The sequence below is a fragment of the Meles meles genome, chromosome 20 (genome assembly GCF_922984935.1).
Source record: "Meles meles chromosome 20, mMelMel3.1 paternal haplotype, whole genome shotgun sequence".
In the NCBI taxonomy this organism is placed as follows: Eukaryota; Metazoa; Chordata; class Mammalia; order Carnivora; family Mustelidae; genus Meles; species Meles meles.
The window spans coordinates 7,532,891-7,549,938 of NC_060085.1; the positions used below are offsets into that span (position 1 = coordinate 7,532,891).

Genomic DNA, 17,048 nt, shown 5'->3' on the forward strand with positions numbered 1-17,048 from the left:
TCATTGGCTGCTGTTGTGACCCGTCGCACGTAGCCATTGGTCCTTTCGTTGCAATAGCGGCGCTTCTATTGGTCCTCACCTTCACCTTTTTTTACCCTCAACCGCGATTGGCTGGGATGGTACCATGGCGTCAGTGATTGGCTGTTGGAGGGGAGCGGGCGGAGATGCGGAAGCGCTGGCTGTTATGCGGGGTTCGACAGTGCAGGCGTTGAAACGGCGTCGCGACATCGATTTCCTATGCGGGCTGTTGGCTCAAGGGAGGCTTTCGGAACTGGAGTAAACTTCTCGTCCTCATTTTGGCGATCAAGGCTGCAGCCAGCCGCCCTTCGGTCTTCCAGGCCCCTGCCGTGTGACTCCATTCCATCCTGCGTCGCTTCCCTCGTCTCCGCGGGGCCAGCTGCACCTGGCTGGACGGAGACACCCCTCACGCACGCCCCGGAGGCGTCTCCGGCCCGCGCATTCAGATCCTCCGCCGAATCACCCCAGCCCCGTCCGCTGAGGCTGTCAAAGTAGCAGCTTGGAAGTCCCCCCTGACCGGAGTTCTAACCAACACACAGCGGCAAGTCGCTGTCATTTACCGAGAAGGCTGTGCGCTGAGTGTTCTCACGCAGTATCTCATTTGATCAAGGCAGCAGTCCTCTGGGGGCTTGTGTTGTCCCCATTTCTCCGAGCAAGAAACTGAGGCACGGAGAGATGACAAAGACGCCCTCCTTGACCTCACTCACCTGAGCCCTCTTCTCGACCAGCCCTCGACCGAGGCCTGAGCCTATCTTCAGGCTGCTTGGTCCTGTCCGAGCAAAGAATCCTTTCAAGTCATCCCCCACCTTTGGTATCTGATTCAGTCCCTCCCAGCTGGTGTCCGCAGAAAATTGGAGAGTTGTCTGGTGCGGAAAACCCACATACTGGGTATCAGAAGTGTTGCAAGTAGAGAAAGTTTTCCGTAACCATGCACTAAAGAAAGATTTCCCAGGCTTCACCTGTGGGCCCAGTTTTAAAGAACGTAATAAACCCACTACCCAGGCCAAGAAATAAATCCTCAGCCCCCCCCAGAAGCTCCTTGATCTAAATCAACCAGCCCATCTTTCTGTCTCTTTCCCTGCTGTATTTTTCTCTGCAGTCCTTATGACAACCTGACATTTCACTGGAAGTTTCTGTGAGCATTGATTTTAATGCCTGTCTTCCACTTTAAAATGTCAGCTCCACAAGGGAGGGGTCTGTGTGACTCTCCACTATATGCTCAGCATCTGGAATTAGGCCTGGCACCCAGGAGATGCCTTAAAGATGTGGGGGGATGGTGGTGAATGATCAAGGGAGCCCTCTGGGCCTGAGCGGCTGTCCTGCTTCTGCGGAAAGCCTGACCATGGCCTTCCGGCCTCAGCTTCCTTTCTGCCCCTGAGAGAGCAGCAGCAGGAAGTCGAAGTTGCCAGATTCTTCAACAGGCAGCTGGGTGAAGTGAGGCAGCCTCCACAGAGCACGGGCTGAGCCTGGCACTGGGTGTCCAGCATCCCAGCGGGACAGGAAGTGGCAGGTGGCTATGATGACTGATAATAATAATGATGCTAATAACCCCAGTAATAAGAAGGTAATTCCATCTCACACTGTCCCAGACTGCATATGCTTAGAATTCACCAAGCTCTTTCAGTTTCTCTTAAAGTGGGACCAGCACACCCACCTGACAGCTGAAGGAAAAGGAGACTGCAGAGACTGCGGGCAAGGCTAGTGTCCTGCCCCCAGGGCCCAAGGCCTCCTTTGCAAACTCCTCCATCCCAGACAGTTTTCAGGACCAGCAGGGGCACTCCGGGTCACCCCACCAACCATCAGGGTTTGCCCAGGATCGAGGGAGATTACCACAAGGGACTTTCGGGGTTGTAACTGGGACAGTCCTGAGCAAACTAGAACAATTGGCCGTGAGTCCCTTGTGGGTTTTTAGGAGGAAGCTAGAATTGGGGGATTCCCCTGACCCTGCAGGGAGGGGCCTCCCAGAGCTCCCACCAGCCCAGGCAAAAGCCAAGAGTCCAGTCGGTGAATTAAAAACAAAATCCCTTTGTGTTCTTTTGAATTGGAGGGTTCATGGAACAGTCAGCCCCTTCCCCCAAAACAGACATGAGGCTGGTCAGTTTCCTGGGAATCCTTCCAAGGAAGTGCCATACCCTGTTGGGTACATATGTGAATACGTGCCTCCAGGAAATTCCCACGAGCAGCCTTAAACTGGGCATTCCTTGCTGGTCTTGGGAGGAAACGGGAGTTACACACACGAAGGCTGGAACCGGAAAGTCTGGGTTTGTATCCCAGCTCAGCCACTGTGGGATCCTGGGCAAACATTTAACTGCTCATGCCCGTGTCCTCCTCTGCACAATGGGGCTAATTGGAGTCGCAAACTCTGAGCCATGTCAGGAACCTCAAACGGGAGTACAGGTGAGATCTTGGAACCCAAGTACAGAGTGAGGACCGATATCTTTTTCAATTAATGATAGTTTGGGGTGATCTTTCCTTTCCCCTGCATATAGATCTATTTTGCAGAATTGTTTGATTAGGACATCTCGCAAGCAGTCAATGAGGGGTTGGAAATACATGAAAACATCAGCTAGGCGACAGGCGGAAACCACTCAGATGTCCATCAGTCAATGAATGGATAAACAAAACGTGGTCTAGCCATACGAGGGACCTTTGGGTCATTACAAGGAATGAAGCTCTGACACATGCCACAACTTGGATGAACCTGGAAAACATTGTGTGGGGGCACCTGCGTGGCTCAGTCAGTTAAGCCTCTGCCTTCAGCTCAGGTCATGATCCCGTGGTCCTGAGATCGAATCTCCAGTTGGGCTTCCTGCTCAACAGGGAGTCTGCTTCTCCCTCTTTCTCTGCTCCTCCCCCGCACATGCTCTGTCTCCCTCTGTCTCTCTCTCTAATAAATAAATAAGTTTTTAAATTTTTTTTCTTTTAAAGATTTTTAATTTATTTATTTGGCAGACAGAGATCACAAGCAGGCAGAGAGGCAGGCAGAGAGAGAGGAAGGGAAGCAGGCTACCCCTTGAGCAGAGAGCCCGATGCGGGGCTCGATCCCAGGACCCTGAGATCATGACCTGAGCCAAAGGCAGAGGCTTTAACCCACTGAGCCACCCAGGCGCCCCTTAAATTTTTTTTTAAAGTAGGCTACAGTTTGTCTGTCTCTTCTCCCATGGATGGACAGTTACGTGTTTTCCAAGTGGTGCCAAGAAATGTTCTTGCACCGTCATTTTTTTTTTAAAGAATTGCTTATTTTAAGTAAGTAATTCACTCAACATGGTTCTGAATTGAAAAGGACGAAAAGGATTTTGAGGACAAGTTCTTACTCTGCTTCTGGGTCCCTGCCATTGAATCACTGAATTCAGAATATGTTTATGGTTTGGTGGTTCCCAAAGTTAAGTGTAGAATTACCATGTAATCCAGCAATTCCACATCAGGGTTGTATATGCAAAGAAATTATATCCTATGATGCGAAATTATTCAACTGTAAGATGGACTGAAATTTGTACATGCTACACCACGGATGAACCTTGAAAACGTTTTGCTAGTTGAAATAAGTCGGTCACAAAATTACAGATTCTTTTTTTTTCTTTAAAGATTTTATTTATTTATTTGACAGAGAGAAATCACAAGAGAGGCAGGCAGAGAGAGAGGAAGGGAAGCAGGCTCTCCGCTGAGCAGAGAGCCCGATGTGGGACTCGATCCCAAGATCCTGAGATCATGACCCGAGCTGAAGGCAGCGGCCTAACCCACTGAGCCACCCAGGCGCCCCAAATTACAGATTCTTTTAAAAGACTTCATTTATTTGCCAGAGAGAGAGAGAGCACACAAGTGGGTAGAGCAGCGGGCAGAGGTAGAGGGAGAAGCAGTCTCCCTGCCGAGCAGAGAGCTGGATGCGGGACTCGATCCCCAAACCCCGGGGAATCGTGACCTGAGCCGAAGGCAGACATTTAACTGACTGAGCCACCCAGGCGTCCCACAAAATTACAGATATTTTATGAATGGGGGATTAAGTGTTTAAGGGCAACAGTTTCCTGTACTTAAAGCCACTGAATTGCACATCCCCAAATGGTTAATTTCATGGCATGTACATTTCACCACAATTTAAAAACACACACTTATGGAGTGCGTACTGTGTGTTGTGCTCTAGAATCTGAGGATTTAGCCATGAACAAAACACAGGAATCCCTGCCTCTGGGGAGTGGACGTAAACAATATATATACTATTATATTATACTATAAATACTATTAAGTGGGTTTTATGGTATGTTGGAAGGTGCTAAGTGCTAGGGAGGGAAGAAGTTGGCCAAGTAAGGCATATCGGGGGCTGGAGTAACTTGTTCTAGGCTATTTGTTGTTGTCTAGGTATTTGTTGCCTATGATGTTGAGGGCTTCCTCTTGTGGCCAGAAGTAATCGAAGTGCTGCACCCAGCTTCAGGTGGCTTCTGCCAACGGGGAAGCCTGGCCAGAGACCAGAAGTGGGAGAACCATGGAGTGATATCTAGTCCCCTGTTCCCTCCCTGCTGGCCACAGTTTGGGCAGTGATTGTACCTCTGTGACCACTTATTCTGCAAGGAGTGCCTTCCTTGTGGCTCCAGATCTCAATGAGTTCTGCTAATTCTGTTTCCTGCCCCTGCACTTGAGCCCTGGATGTGGCGCCTCCCTGTGGCAGGCAGAGTAACAGACCCCCCCAAAAAAGCCCATTAAGAACTAATTAATCCCTGGAATCTGTGAATAGGTTATGCTTCCTTAGGGAGAAGCATAAAAAGAGAGAATTAAATTTGCAGATGGAGGGGCGTCTGGGTGGCTCTGTCCGTTACGTGACTGCTTTAGGCTCTGGTCATGATCCCAGGGTCCTGGGATCAAGCCCCACATCGGGCTTCCTGCTGGGCAGGGAGACTGCTTCTCCCTCTCCCTCTGCCTGCCTGCCTGCCTGCCGTTCCCCCTGCTTGTGCTCTCTTTCTTACTATCTCTCTCTCTCTGTCAAATAAATAAATCAAATCCTTAAAAAAAAAATTGTAGGTGGAGGGATCCTGAGCGGATCAGTCAGTTAAGCAGCTGCCTTCCTGTCAGGCCATGATCCCAGCGTCATGGGATCGAGTCCCACATCGGGCTATTTGGTCACCAGGTAGCCTGTTTCTCCCTCTGCCCCTCCCCCTGCTTGTGTTCTCTTTCTCTCTGATAAATAAATAAAATCTTTAAAAAAAAAAAAAAGAAAAAAGAAAAAGAAGTCAGAGTGATATGATATGGAGGCCTGACTTATCTTTGCCATCTTTGAAGATAGAGGATGGGCCAGGGGCCAAGGAATGGAAGCAGCTTCTAGAAGCTGGGCAAGGCAAGGAGATGGATCCTACTCGGAGCTTCCAGAAGGACTGCAGCTCTGCCAACGTCCTGATTTTAACCCAGTGAGACTTGGGTCAGGCTTCTAGCAGCAGAGCTGGAAGACGGTAAGTTTGTGTCGAAGACGCTGTTTGCAGTCATGTTAGCCCGCTGTAGAAAACGAATACATTCGATAGGAATTTCTTGGTTCCGCAACCCCGCTGATATCCTTGACACTAATCCCTTCATTACAGGTTGTTCTGCGAAACCCTTTTGAGTTGAACTCGGTTTCTCTCACTTCAGACCCAGCAATCCTGCTTCTGGGAATTTTTCCTATAGGTAGGATGCCTGTGCTTACGGGAAATGGTGCACAAGGGTATTTCTTGCTCGTAAAGAGAGAGAGGCTGGGAAAACCGTGAATGAAATCAACCCCAAGAAAGGCACACCCTATCGCTTTCCACACCCGGTAGAAAGAATGAGGAAGTGGTGATGGACAGATAAAGGTAGGTCTGCAGGTCCTACCGTTCAGTCAAAAAAGCCAGATGCGTTTCAGACCGTGAAACATGCTATGTTTCAGGTAAAGAAGAGGAGAGAATAAGAACACATTCAATTAAAGAAAAACAAAACACATTCAATTTTGCAAAAAGAAATCTTGGAAGGAGTCACGGGAAAGCAGGGACAGTGGGTTCCCATGGGCGCCCGTGATTTGGGCCGGGAAACCACCTGGGTGGAGGGCGGACAGACAGAGCTAGTTCCTGGAGTCTCTTTTTTTTTTTTTTTAAAGATTTTATTTATTCATTTGACAGACAGAGATCATAAGCAGGCAGAGAGCAGGCTCCCTGCTGAGCAGAGAGCCTGATTTGGGGCTGGATCCCAGGACCTTGAGACCATGACCTGAGCTAAAGGCAGAGGCTTAACCCACTGAGCCACCCACCCAGGCGTCCCCCTGGAGTGTCTCTTAACAGCATTTGATGTTTTAAATCCTGTCTTGAGAGAGCCGACTCTACGGTGCAGGAGGTGAGGCATGAAAAGTAAAGAGGGCGCCCAAAACCTCAGTAACCAAGATAAATACTTTAATGCAGTATTTTTTAAAAAAAGCACAATTAATGCGGACAAAAAAACACCCATGAACAAAATACTGAAATTTTAAGTAGAGATTCATTAACAGTGCTGAGTTATATTAGAGCCTGAGGCAAAAGGAAAAACCAGTAATATGGATTCCATCTTTGAAAGTTTTCACAGTAAATAATGAAGTCACCTATCCTGGATGGCCGAGGTTTCCCCAGGGCCTTAGGAATGCCTTCCTCCTCCCCAAGCCCTCCAGATGGGCGCCGTGCCCCCCACATAAAAGCTTTAGGGGATGCCCGCAGGGTCTGTAGCCCACCACTGCCCCCTTGTGGCAATCTGCTTGCACACAACAGCATCTACCGGTTCTTCACTTTAGCAGAGGTTTACCGAGTGCCACTGAGGCCAGACCCATCCAGGGGACTGTATCTCAGGGCCGCAGCTAGAGGGAGAGGACAGCAAGGCTGGCAAAGCTTGTCACATGGCAGGTGAGACAAGCCGCCTGGCTGCACGTGAGGGGCAACTCAGGTGGGCCAAGGAGGGCCCTGGGGAGGAAGTGGCACCAGGCTCTGGTCCGAGGGGTAAGCAGCTGCCAGGGGTGTGGCCCCCTGGAAGGGGCAGGCAGAGGGCCTTGCTGCTTGGCTTCACCCTAAAACGGTGTCCTTGTTCATTGTACTATTCTTTAAGCCCTTTCATGTGGCCCAAATATTTACTTTTTAAGGAGCCTCACGAGGGATGCAGGGAAGGGTGTCCGGGGAGAGGGACAGGCACACGCCAAGGCCCACATTTTGAGCATTTAAGTGCCAGGCGCCCTGCTTGCCTGTGGCATGATCTCATTTTAGCACTAAGTCCCCAGGAGAAAGGCACTAACATTACTCATTGTGCAGAGGGGGAGGTATACGGAGGCTGAGTAAGTTGCCCAAGGTCACACTGATACAGAAATTTAAAGTGCTGGAGGACTGGCAAGGAGGGAGCAGGAGAGAGGGCGAGCAGAGCGGGGCACAGGAAGAGACTGGGGCCAGAGTGAACTGCAGAGAGGGCTTTGGGCTCTCAGGGAGGGATGTGACCTGACTCACGTGTTCCTGGTTCCCCTCTGGCCACTGCCTGTTGGGGTCTGATTTGGACTGGGGTGGGGTCGATAGTGGAAGGTGGCTGGGGTGGGCTGCAGGCCAGAGGGGAGGGGGGATCTGGACCCATCTGGAGGCCATGGAAGCAAAGGGCAGTGATCAGAGATGGACGATGCTCCTGAATGGGGCAGGGGGCCTGGGGGGGAAGCCACAGAGTGGAGGGTGCAGCTGTGAACTCCAAGGTAAAGGAACCCTGGGGAAGAATGTTGTAGGCAGTGGGAACAGCCCATGGAAGAGCCTGGAATCCGAACAGAGGGAGCTGCCCAGACAGCTGGAGGATAAAGCCTGAGGCACCGCAGGCCAGGCCTCCAACACTCACTGGGTTTCCCTCCCACTCCGCGAGAAGAGCTGTGTCAACAGCCCTCGAGACGCCCCCCTGAGCATCTGAAATCCTTTATTGGAAGATCATTGCTGTTTACCATATAGAAGACTCGACAGCAGATGAACAGTGAAAACAGAGCCCACAGTGACTGGAGCAGGTCTCTGGGCTGGAGACCCTCCCCCCACCCCAGGAACCAGCCTAGCGACCTCTGCCCCTCCCTGGACCCCCAGGCCTTTGGCATAATGCTGATGGGGGAGGGGGTAGCGTCCTGCAGGCAGTGAAGCCCCTGACTCAAAGCAGAGACTTGGATGAGCACTGGAGGTGGGGGCAGTGGGGGCGGGGACAGGCCCTCTCCCGGCCCCAGGCTGGGCAGGAGCAGCGAAAGTGGAGGAAGCCAGGAGCTGGGGAGATGGCATCTATTTCTGTTTTCTGAAGAGGGGCACACAGGGGCCTGCAGGCAGGTGCGCAGCAGCTGGGGCGAGTTAGGCGCTGACATCCTTCTTGTCGCCTGGCTTGGGGCCGGCTTCCAGCAAGGGGTCCCCGGGGCCCGCCTCCTCCCCATCCTTGGCCTCGCTGGACTTGGAGTTGGGGACCCAGAGGCCGGAGTCGATGCAGCGCTGCATGTGGTACTTCGCATCCTGCGGGGAGAAGGGGTGGCGAGTGAGGCCCGGCAGCCCACCCACCCTCCCCGCCCCCCTACCCCTGCACATCCTTAAACCTGCTCCCTGCTTGTTCTAGACCAGAGCTGTCTAGGGGATTCCGCAATGATGGGAACGGTCTGCAATCTGCACGTGTGGCTGCCAAGTCCTTCAGCCATACCAGTGCCGGTGCGGAACAGACCTTTCCGTTTCACTTAACATTAACTCAAATTTAAACAGCGTACGTCCAGAATGAGAGCTGCGTTCCAATAAAACTTTACTTTTAACGACAGACATGGAGCTTGTGAACCATAGGATCAAGACCCTCGGTCTAGAGATCCTTTTTCATGGAAGCTTCTAGAAATCCTGGGCCAGGTCCTGCAACTAGACCCATTTCACAGATGAGGAAAGTAGTGGGGGACAACCAGTGAGGCAAGCAGCAGGCACGGGGTCAAACCGAGATCTATCAAGACACAGAGTCCCGTCCACCAGCACATCACTGCTCCTAAAAGCAGCAGCAGCTGGGGCGCCTGGCTGGCTCCGTCAGTGGAGCACGTGACTCTTGACCTGGGGTCATGAGTTCGAGCCCCACGCCAGGCACGGACAGTGACAGGTGACATGTACCACATGCTCAGCGCCCCAGAGGATTCTCCAGGTCAGTCTCCAAAGAAACTGTGCTTTGGTGGGGTAACCCAAGCTGGGGAGGAACGCCCCTTCCTTGGACAAAGGTGGGGCAATCTGGTGGGACCATTAGGCTCCTAAATGGCCCACAGGGGCGGTGACACTCAGCGGCAGGGGACACGCTGAAAACGCCGTGTTCACCGCTGGGGTGGTCACACAGCAGACGTGTGTGAAAGGAAGCCTGGCTGCCTCCCGTGCGGGCCACAGGGTGACAGGCTCTCCCGGGGCCGCAGGGAGCGGGGCTGGAGTGTGGCCCTGGGGCGCCATTACTCACGGTGGGGTCCATCTTGCTGATGGCATCTTGGAGCATCTGCACATCCTTCACGTCAAAGCATTTCTGGAGTTCCTGCGGGTGCAGAAGGGCTGGAGGTCAGGGCCTAGGGGTCCTCCCTGCTGCCCCCACAGCCCCCCACCTGGGGACAGGGGAGCCGCACCTCAGGGAGAGACTCATAGACTTCAACGGGGTCCAAGCCGCCGGGGCCCAGCCGCTTCTTGCGCTCCTCCTCCTCGTACTCCTTCATGGCCTTCTCGATGCGCAGCTTGGCGCGGCCCCGCACGCGCTCCTTAAAGGCCTCGAGTTCATCGTTGAAGCCCTCCATGTACTGGCGGTCGGCGGTCTGCAGGGTCGGGGGCCGAGAGCCGTTCATGGGGCCGCACCCGGATCGGCCCGCGTAGGCCCGTGCACTCTCCTTGCCGGCTCTGCCATCTCTGTGCTAACAACCACCTGCCTGCCCGCCCCCGTCCCGAGCCACAGACCAGCGACGCTCACCTCCTCCGCCACCACCTGTGGGGGCGGCAGGCACCTCAAACTCAACACACCTCGCCTGCGTGCTGGACCGCTCCGCATAGCTGCCCTGGCCTCGGTACCCCCAGCCCCAGCATGGGCCGCCCTGTTCTTCCAGGCGCTCAGTTGAGGAGCCCTGAGACATCCTTGACTCTGTCCCTCACCCCTGTCTTTCAAACTGCCTGAGAGCCGGCCACCAGCCCCTCCCCGCCTCTGCCCTCCCCTGCTACAGCAGGCTCCGACCCCGCAGCCGGGAGCCTGAGCGGACGCGCGGACACCCGGCTCCTGGGGACGCTACCTTGATCTTAGTGAAGAACTGCCGGAAGCAGGCCCGGGGATCCACCTTCAGGCTCTTGGCCAGCTCCAGGATGAACTGCATGACGATGGTCTGGTGCGCCACCTGCTCCATGAGCGCGCATTTCTGCGAGAGGGAACAGATGCATGATGTCACCGAGGGGCGGTGTCAGGACAAGGGCTCCTCCCCAGCCCCGGGGCAGCTTCCGCTCACCTCCTCCACCTCCAGGTCGATGCACCAGATGACCAGGTAGTTGGCCGTCTCCTCGCACACCAGGTGGACATTGTCCGACAGGTACTTCTGGCTGTCGTCCCAGCGGCGGAGCATGCCTACCGGAAGGTGTCGGCAAGGTGCTGAAGGGCTCCGGAGGCAGAGGGCCGGCCCCTGCCACATCCCCGCCCCCCCCCGCCCCCCCCACCCCCCCGGCAGCGGCCCCCTCCACCCCGCGCCCAACTCACCAAAGTGCTTGATCTGTTTCTCGTACTTCTCCACGAAGGTTTTGTGTTTCTGCTCCCTCACCTCCTCCGACTCCTCCTCAGCCGGCTCTGGCTTGGTGTTGACCATGCTCTGTGATGGGGCGAGAGGGGGAGTGGGCTGGGGCGAGGCCGCAGGGCGCCTCCAGCGGGGCCGGGCGGGCTGAGGCCGCAGCAACCATCCCTTCCATGGCGGAGGCGGTGCCGGTGTCAAGAGCGTCAGTGTAGCGGGAGCGAGGGTGTGGCAGGTGTGGCCTCGGACTAGGGCCTTCGGGCAGATCAGAGGGGCGTACCGGTGGGGTGCTTCATCCGCCCGGCCCCGCACACCTGGCCCTCCACCCCCACCAGCCCGTGTCCACCTTGACCTGCCGCCCACCACCTACCACTGACCAGCGCGTAGCACCCCGCCCCTGCAGGAGGGGAAGCCCGGCCCCGCTCCCCCCCACCTTGCTGAAGCCGTCCTTGCTGAGCGTGTCCACGTTCCAGGGCATGTTCTTCTCCTTCTTGCGCATCTCCTCCAGCTTCTGCTCCCAGCTCCGCTCCTCCTTGCGCAGCTGCTGAGCCTCGGCCTGCAGCCGCTCAAGCTCCACCTTGCTGCCCTCACCCTCGGCCACCTCCAGCTCCTTCAGCTTCCGCTGGCACTCGGCCACCTTACGCCGGCACTCGCGGCAGCCCCTGTCCAGCTCCTCCTTCTCCTTCTGGAACTGCTCCATGCGCTCCACCCGGGCCTGGGGGTAGACACGCAGCCCGTCACTGGGGGGAAGGGCCAGTCCCTGGACCTCAGCCCTGCCCCACCCAGGGCTCTACCCACTGCACCTGGGATGGCCCAGGGAATGTATGTGCCACCCTCTGTGGCCTGGATGGCCAGCTTCCACCCCCCCCAGTACACCTGCACAGAACTAAGTCTGTGCACGTCGTCAAACCCCCCACCCAGGGACCTTCCGTGCCATCTACAACACTCAGCAAAAGCCCAAGTCCTATCCATGACCCACCCACAAGGCCCTGGACCGTCTTCCCCTCCCCTCAGTCACACTGGCTGCCTCACCTTTTCTCCAACCCACTTCCAACCTCAGAGCCTTTGCACTGGCTGTTCCCTCAGCCTGCAAAGCTCTCTGTTCAGATTCCACACCCGCCTCATACCGCTTACTCCCTCACATTCTTACCGTCTTGGCTCAAAGGTCACTTAACAGATGAGGCCCTCCCCTGACCACCCTGCTGAAGATGGCAACCTCCCCTTACTCTTGCCCTATGTTACCGTCCTCCTCAGTACCATTACCTGCTAACGCCTGGTGAGAATTTTTTACTGTGTTATCAATGCTGTCCCGCTCCGAGGATACTGGCTCCACGGAGGCGGGGATCTGCTCACTCTTGTGTCTCACACACAGCGCACACATGGGAAACACTTGTTGGGTGAATAAAGTGATGAAATACAGGATGGGGGTCTCAGGATCCCCCTCCTCCCTGGAGCTGCCGTCAGGGACACTCAGTGCCCTTCCTTGCCCAACAACCTCCTCCAGCCACCTCTGGAGGCAGCTGAGGCCAGCTGAGGCCTGCTCACTGGCCCTGTCCTTCCTTCCCTCTCTGCTACCCAGTCCTGACTACTTCCACTTCTAGATGTCTCTCCAATTCACTCCCCTCAGGGCACTGCTCCTGGACTGCTGCCCAGGACCCCTTCCACTCCGTCTCCAGGCTGGCACACCTCCTTCAGCCTTAGCTCGGGGACCACCAGCCTCCTGTCCCCCTTCCCCAGCTGTTGCTCCCCAGACTTCCTCTTCGGCTGTTCCCCAAGCTCAGATGGTCCCTTTTCATTCCCCCTCTTGCTCAGGTCCCCAGCCCAGCTGGGCTCCATCATCCCCCCCGACTCTCAGCAGTACCTGCTCAATCGCCAGCCACTGCCTGAGCCCTGAGAGGCGCCCCTACCTTCCATCACTGCTCCCCGAAGCCAGACTCAGAAGCTGCCAGGCTCTGAAATACGCACATCTGTCTGCAGCCCTCCCTGCCACCCCAACCTAGAGTGCCTGGGTTCAGACAGGAACCCTGACCTTTGGCCCAAGCTACTCAGACAGCACCAAGGCCCCACTCTCCTCTCCCAACTCTGGCTCCCAGGCAGATGCTGGCCCTCATGGTTCCCCAAATGCCCCAGCTCGCTCTTGACTCGTGGCCTCTGCACAGGCTGTTCCTTCCACCTGAACTCTGCCCTTTGCTCCACTTACTCTGCCCCCAGGTCTCAGCTTCGACAGAGCCTTGTCCAAGTGCCCCCGTGCCACATCACTGAGCCCCCAAGGCCCCTTCATGATCCCCAGATGACATGATAAGATGCTAGACGACAGGTGCAGGGCCCCGAATGTGGGGTCATAACCCACAGCCACTGAGTAAAGGCCAGGTGTCCCTTAGGGTCAATCCCTTAACCTCTAGGGACCTCCGTTTCCTCAGCTGTCAAAGGCGGACAGCAGCGCCCACCGCACAGGTGGCACGAGGGGAAGCAAAGGAGATTAGAAGTTCAAGTCGATGGTCCAGAGCTGTGCTGGACGCTCAGCAAGCCCCACTCCTGTGCTGGCGACCATCCAAGGGGACCATTTCTCTCTCTCTCTCTCTCTGGGGGCCATTCTGGGCCTCAAACAAGAAAATGTACTTCAAGCGTTTAGGTCGATTTCCAGCCCAGAGTAAACGTTCTGTAGCTGGGAGCGGTCGGCACCACACGGTCAAGTCACCCAGCTCCACCACTTCCTGGCAACGTGACCTTGGCTAAGACACTTAAAACTCTCCCAGCCTTGGCGTTCCTCTTTGGGAAATGGGGCCTCGGGAGTTAGTCCCAGGAAACTGCTCGCAACCCAGTACTCAGCGCTGAACCCAGTACTCAGCGCTGAACAGGCTCCACTGTTACCGCCATCACAGCCACTGCCACCAGAATGGTCTCCCGACTCACTTCTGGGCCTTCTTGGAGGCCGTACCCCAGGTTCTAGCACGGAGCCAGGCGGGCGGTGGGTGGGAACCGGGAAGCCTGGAGCCTTCTCTCACTCTCCACAGGACTGCTACAGTCAATGGGAATCTCACTTTGCCCGTGTGGATAAAGGCCGAGAAAGGCCTTTTCTTGTGGAGGGACCAGAGAAAGCAGCCCCGGGCCCTGCCCGTTCCCCTTCTCCGGGTGGGCCTTTGTTGCCCTGGAGGCTCCCTGCTGCCGAGAGGCTGGCATCATCGCTGGTCTCAGGTGGCAGCAGGAACCTACCATCCTGCTGACTCCTGCTGGGCGGCCACCAAGCTCTTCTCTGTGTCCTCTGAGTGGCCGCCAGGGAGGCCGAAGCTAAATAAAGGCCTCTCGGAGCCGATGGGGACGGCAGCTTGCCCAGCCCGGGCTTTACACCTCTGGGAGGGGCTGGAGCCGGCTGGGAGGGCGCCCAGCAGGTGTCCCCACCCATCTGCCCTACGGACAGAAAACCTGAGGCTCCCAGAACCTTGGTGCCATCCAGTTCCATGAAAGGAGTCACAAGAAACCAGTAACAGCAGCTGGGGGGTGGGGAGCGGGGCACGGCAGGGCCTGGGAGACTCCCCCGTCCCTTTCTGGATACCTCTGGAATTTTTCTTTCCCAGGAGCACGGATCACCGGAATAACAACAATGATGCTAACTGCTCAAGTTTACGAAGAGTTTATCACACACCACATGATGTTATCCCAAGGACATCACACAAGTTAAATAAATAAAGAAACCCATCCTAACGACCCTTTCAGGCAGATACCCTTAGTAGTCCCAGCTGGGGGAAACTGAGAGACAAGGAGATCAAACAACCCGCCGGAGGTCACGCAGTAAGCCAACCGGAGCCAGGACTGGACCCCAGGTGTGCAGGCCGGTACTCAGAAGCGCACCAGGCTACCTTCTCGCTAATCCCACCTCCCGCTCCCCTGTGCTTACTCCCTCCCACGCCCTGAGCCAAGTTCTTGTGGAGCCTAATCTCATTTCATTCTCAGGTTGGTCTCCCCCGGCAGTAAACGGTAGGGCTGGGATTAGAAGCCAAGCTTGCCGGTCACAGCTGGAGATGCTTATCTCCCCTCCCCCACCCCCACTAGGCTCCACTACAGTTCCAGGGTCCTCAGCAGGACGCGAAAAGGTCCTGTGCCAAGAGGGAGGTAGGCATGGTGGGGAGGATGTCCTCTGCAGGAGAGGGGGCGCTGGTTTTCCACCCAGCAGGACCAAATGTTCTCAATACAGCTGTATAGATTAACCTCTTTATGTGAGAGAAATAGGTGTTCCCAAGAATAGTCTTATTAGAGCTCTGCGCAGATCTTAAGCATTTCGTAATAAAATGTTACACACAGCAAGAAACAGAAGTGCTAGAACTTTCTTCTTACTCCGTGGCTTGCCTGGCAGGTACACTCCCCTAGAGACTGTGATGGTAGGGTAAGGATTGGAAATGGGACTAGAGACCAGATGTAGGAACAAAAGACACCACGGAATGGGGAAAGGCCCTTCTAGGAGGTTCTGACTGGGAGTTGCCTTATGCAAGGGTGGGGTGAGGAATTCCTAACTGGAAGGTTCTGAGAGATCCCTCGCCCTCAGTGTGAGAGTATAGTATACCCCAGAACGTCGGTGTAGGAGCTCGGATTTGCGGGAGCAAGAGGTTAGTACTAGGACTTATGAGAGCTGTTCTGTTGGCCTGTGAGCACTGCTGGGCAGGGAGAGAAGCAGGAGGACACCCAGACAGGGTTCTGGGATCTGGATTTGGGGGCAAATAGGTAAAAGAAGGGGTGGTAAATTTGGAATCAAATTGGGCGGGTCCCTAGTGAGAGCAGGTACAGTCTGGGTGTCTGAGAGCAGCAGACTGAGCTGGGGTCAGGAGGAAGGCCGGTGGGTTTGGGTGCTGGACTGGAGTTGGTGTAAGGCAATCCAAGGCTGCCAGAGGCTCCTACAGGAAACTGCTGGGGGTGGGTGGTGCCTGGGCCTGCAATACCAAGGAGGGGCAGGGGCTCTGGAAAGGCCGACCGGAAGCCCTGCGGGGTAAGGTTTCCTGGTATGATGGGGAATGGGGTCCACAGTAGGTGAGGCTGAGAGTGGCTGGCATTAGGAAGGCTCCATCAGAGTGGAACCGGTAGTCTGGTCTGGAGGGGAAACGGGTTCCAAAACTCCAGGCCTGAATGAGACTGAAAGCCCTGGTGTAGCACCCGTGTACATTCCAGGGAAGGGGTCCTGGCTATGGGTTGGACTCCCAAGCCAGGAACAGAAAACTCGGGGAAGAACACAGTTCCTTGTTCTGTTGGGAGGAGGAGCGGGATCTCTGGATCTGAACGGGAATCCCTGTCAAGAATTAGGAAAGAAGATCTCAGAAAGAATTCAAAGTATTGAAGATTCTACGACTTGGGGAGGGCGGATGGTATACCCAAGATCAGAAATGCCTCCCGGAACAGGATCAGGATCCAGTCTCTGAGGCAGAGTTCTGCGTGTAAGTGGAAGGTCCCAGAGGAGACTGAGGGGCAGCCCCACAGCTTCTCTTAGCACTTTAGACTCGGAGAAAGGTGCCCTAGGGGTCAAGTGGGAGTTCCAGGCAGAAACCGGAGGGGAGGCCCGGGATCTCTGGTAGGGACTTGGCGCCCTGGCAGTTCTGGGGTCTGGAGTTGAATCGAGGAACCCCAAGCGACACTGAAAGTCCAGACTGTGCGTTGGGAATCCCAGGTGTCAACAGCGGGGTCCCTGGCACTACTAGGGGTCAGAACTCTGGAGCGGAGTCCCGGGCGCTGGGGGGAGGGGGAGGGAGGGGGGCAGGGGATGGACGCGCGCACTCTACCTGGTGCCGCCAGCGGAAGAGGCTGGCCGTGTCGATGTTGGGGTGCGTCTCGTCCTCATCGTCAGACACCTCTATGTGGTCCCACACGCTATAGTCCACCATCTTGCCTCAGCGGCTCAGCCCGCTCCGGCTCCCGGTCTGACTCTGGCGGCGGCAGCGCTGGAGACTCGGCCTGCGGAGCCCCGCCCCTTCCGCTTCCGCCCTGGCGCGCACGTTCCCCGCCCGCGCATGACGTTATATCCCTAGTAACCGCGGTGGCGGCGGTGGCGACCTGGCTTGCCTTAAAGGGTCAGGCGCACGTGTTCCGGCCCCCGGGAGTCCCCGCAAAGACCCCGCCTCATGGGGCGCGGGGCCTCAGCGGGGCATCTCCTGGAGGTATACGGGTTGGCGTTCCAACTTCGAGCCGCCCACATCTCCCGCTGCCCCCCCGGTGGGCGTCTGCGGCGGCCGCGAGGGGCGGGGCAGGTGGCGAGACTGAAGCCGGGGATTGTCCCCTACAGCCACGCCGCAGTGACGTCAGCCCGAGCATACTGCAGGGGCGGGCTTGGGCGGGAAGACCTCTC

At 56.0% G+C, this 17,048-nt stretch overlaps 1 protein-coding gene across 1 annotated transcript; it reads right to left on the reverse strand.

Moving 5' to 3' along the window:
• Positions 1 to 7,894: 7,894 nt before the first annotated feature.
• Positions 7,895 to 16,668, reverse strand: CDC37 (cell division cycle 37, HSP90 cochaperone). The gene is made up of 8 exons (XM_045991922.1): positions 16,486 to 16,668; positions 11,157 to 11,438; positions 10,696 to 10,804; positions 10,451 to 10,566; positions 10,241 to 10,363; positions 9,593 to 9,775; positions 9,433 to 9,504; positions 7,895 to 8,477 (listed from the first exon to the last, which is right to left on the reverse strand). The coding sequence occupies exons 1-8, from the start codon at positions 16,585 to 16,587 to the stop codon at positions 8,322 to 8,324; spliced, it is 1,143 nt and encodes a 380-aa protein (XP_045847878.1). The 5' UTR covers positions 16,588 to 16,668; the 3' UTR covers positions 7,895 to 8,321.
• Positions 16,669 to 17,048: the final 380 nt, after the last annotated feature.

Excerpts from the sequence above, each read along its gene's own strand:
- CDC37 (XM_045991922.1), bottom strand. The coding sequence starts at position 16,587 with ATGGTGGACTATAGCGTGTGGGACCACATAGAGGTGTCTGACGATGAG. Across the intron at positions 9,505-9,592 it reads TCTATGAGTCTCTCCCTGAG|GAACTCCAGAAATGCTTTGA; the intron begins GTGCGGCTCCCC and ends CTGCACCCGCAG. Across the intron at positions 8,478-9,432 it reads TCAGCAAGATGGACCCCACC|GATGCGAAGTACCACATGCA; the intron begins GTGAGTAATGGC and ends TTCTCCCCGCAG.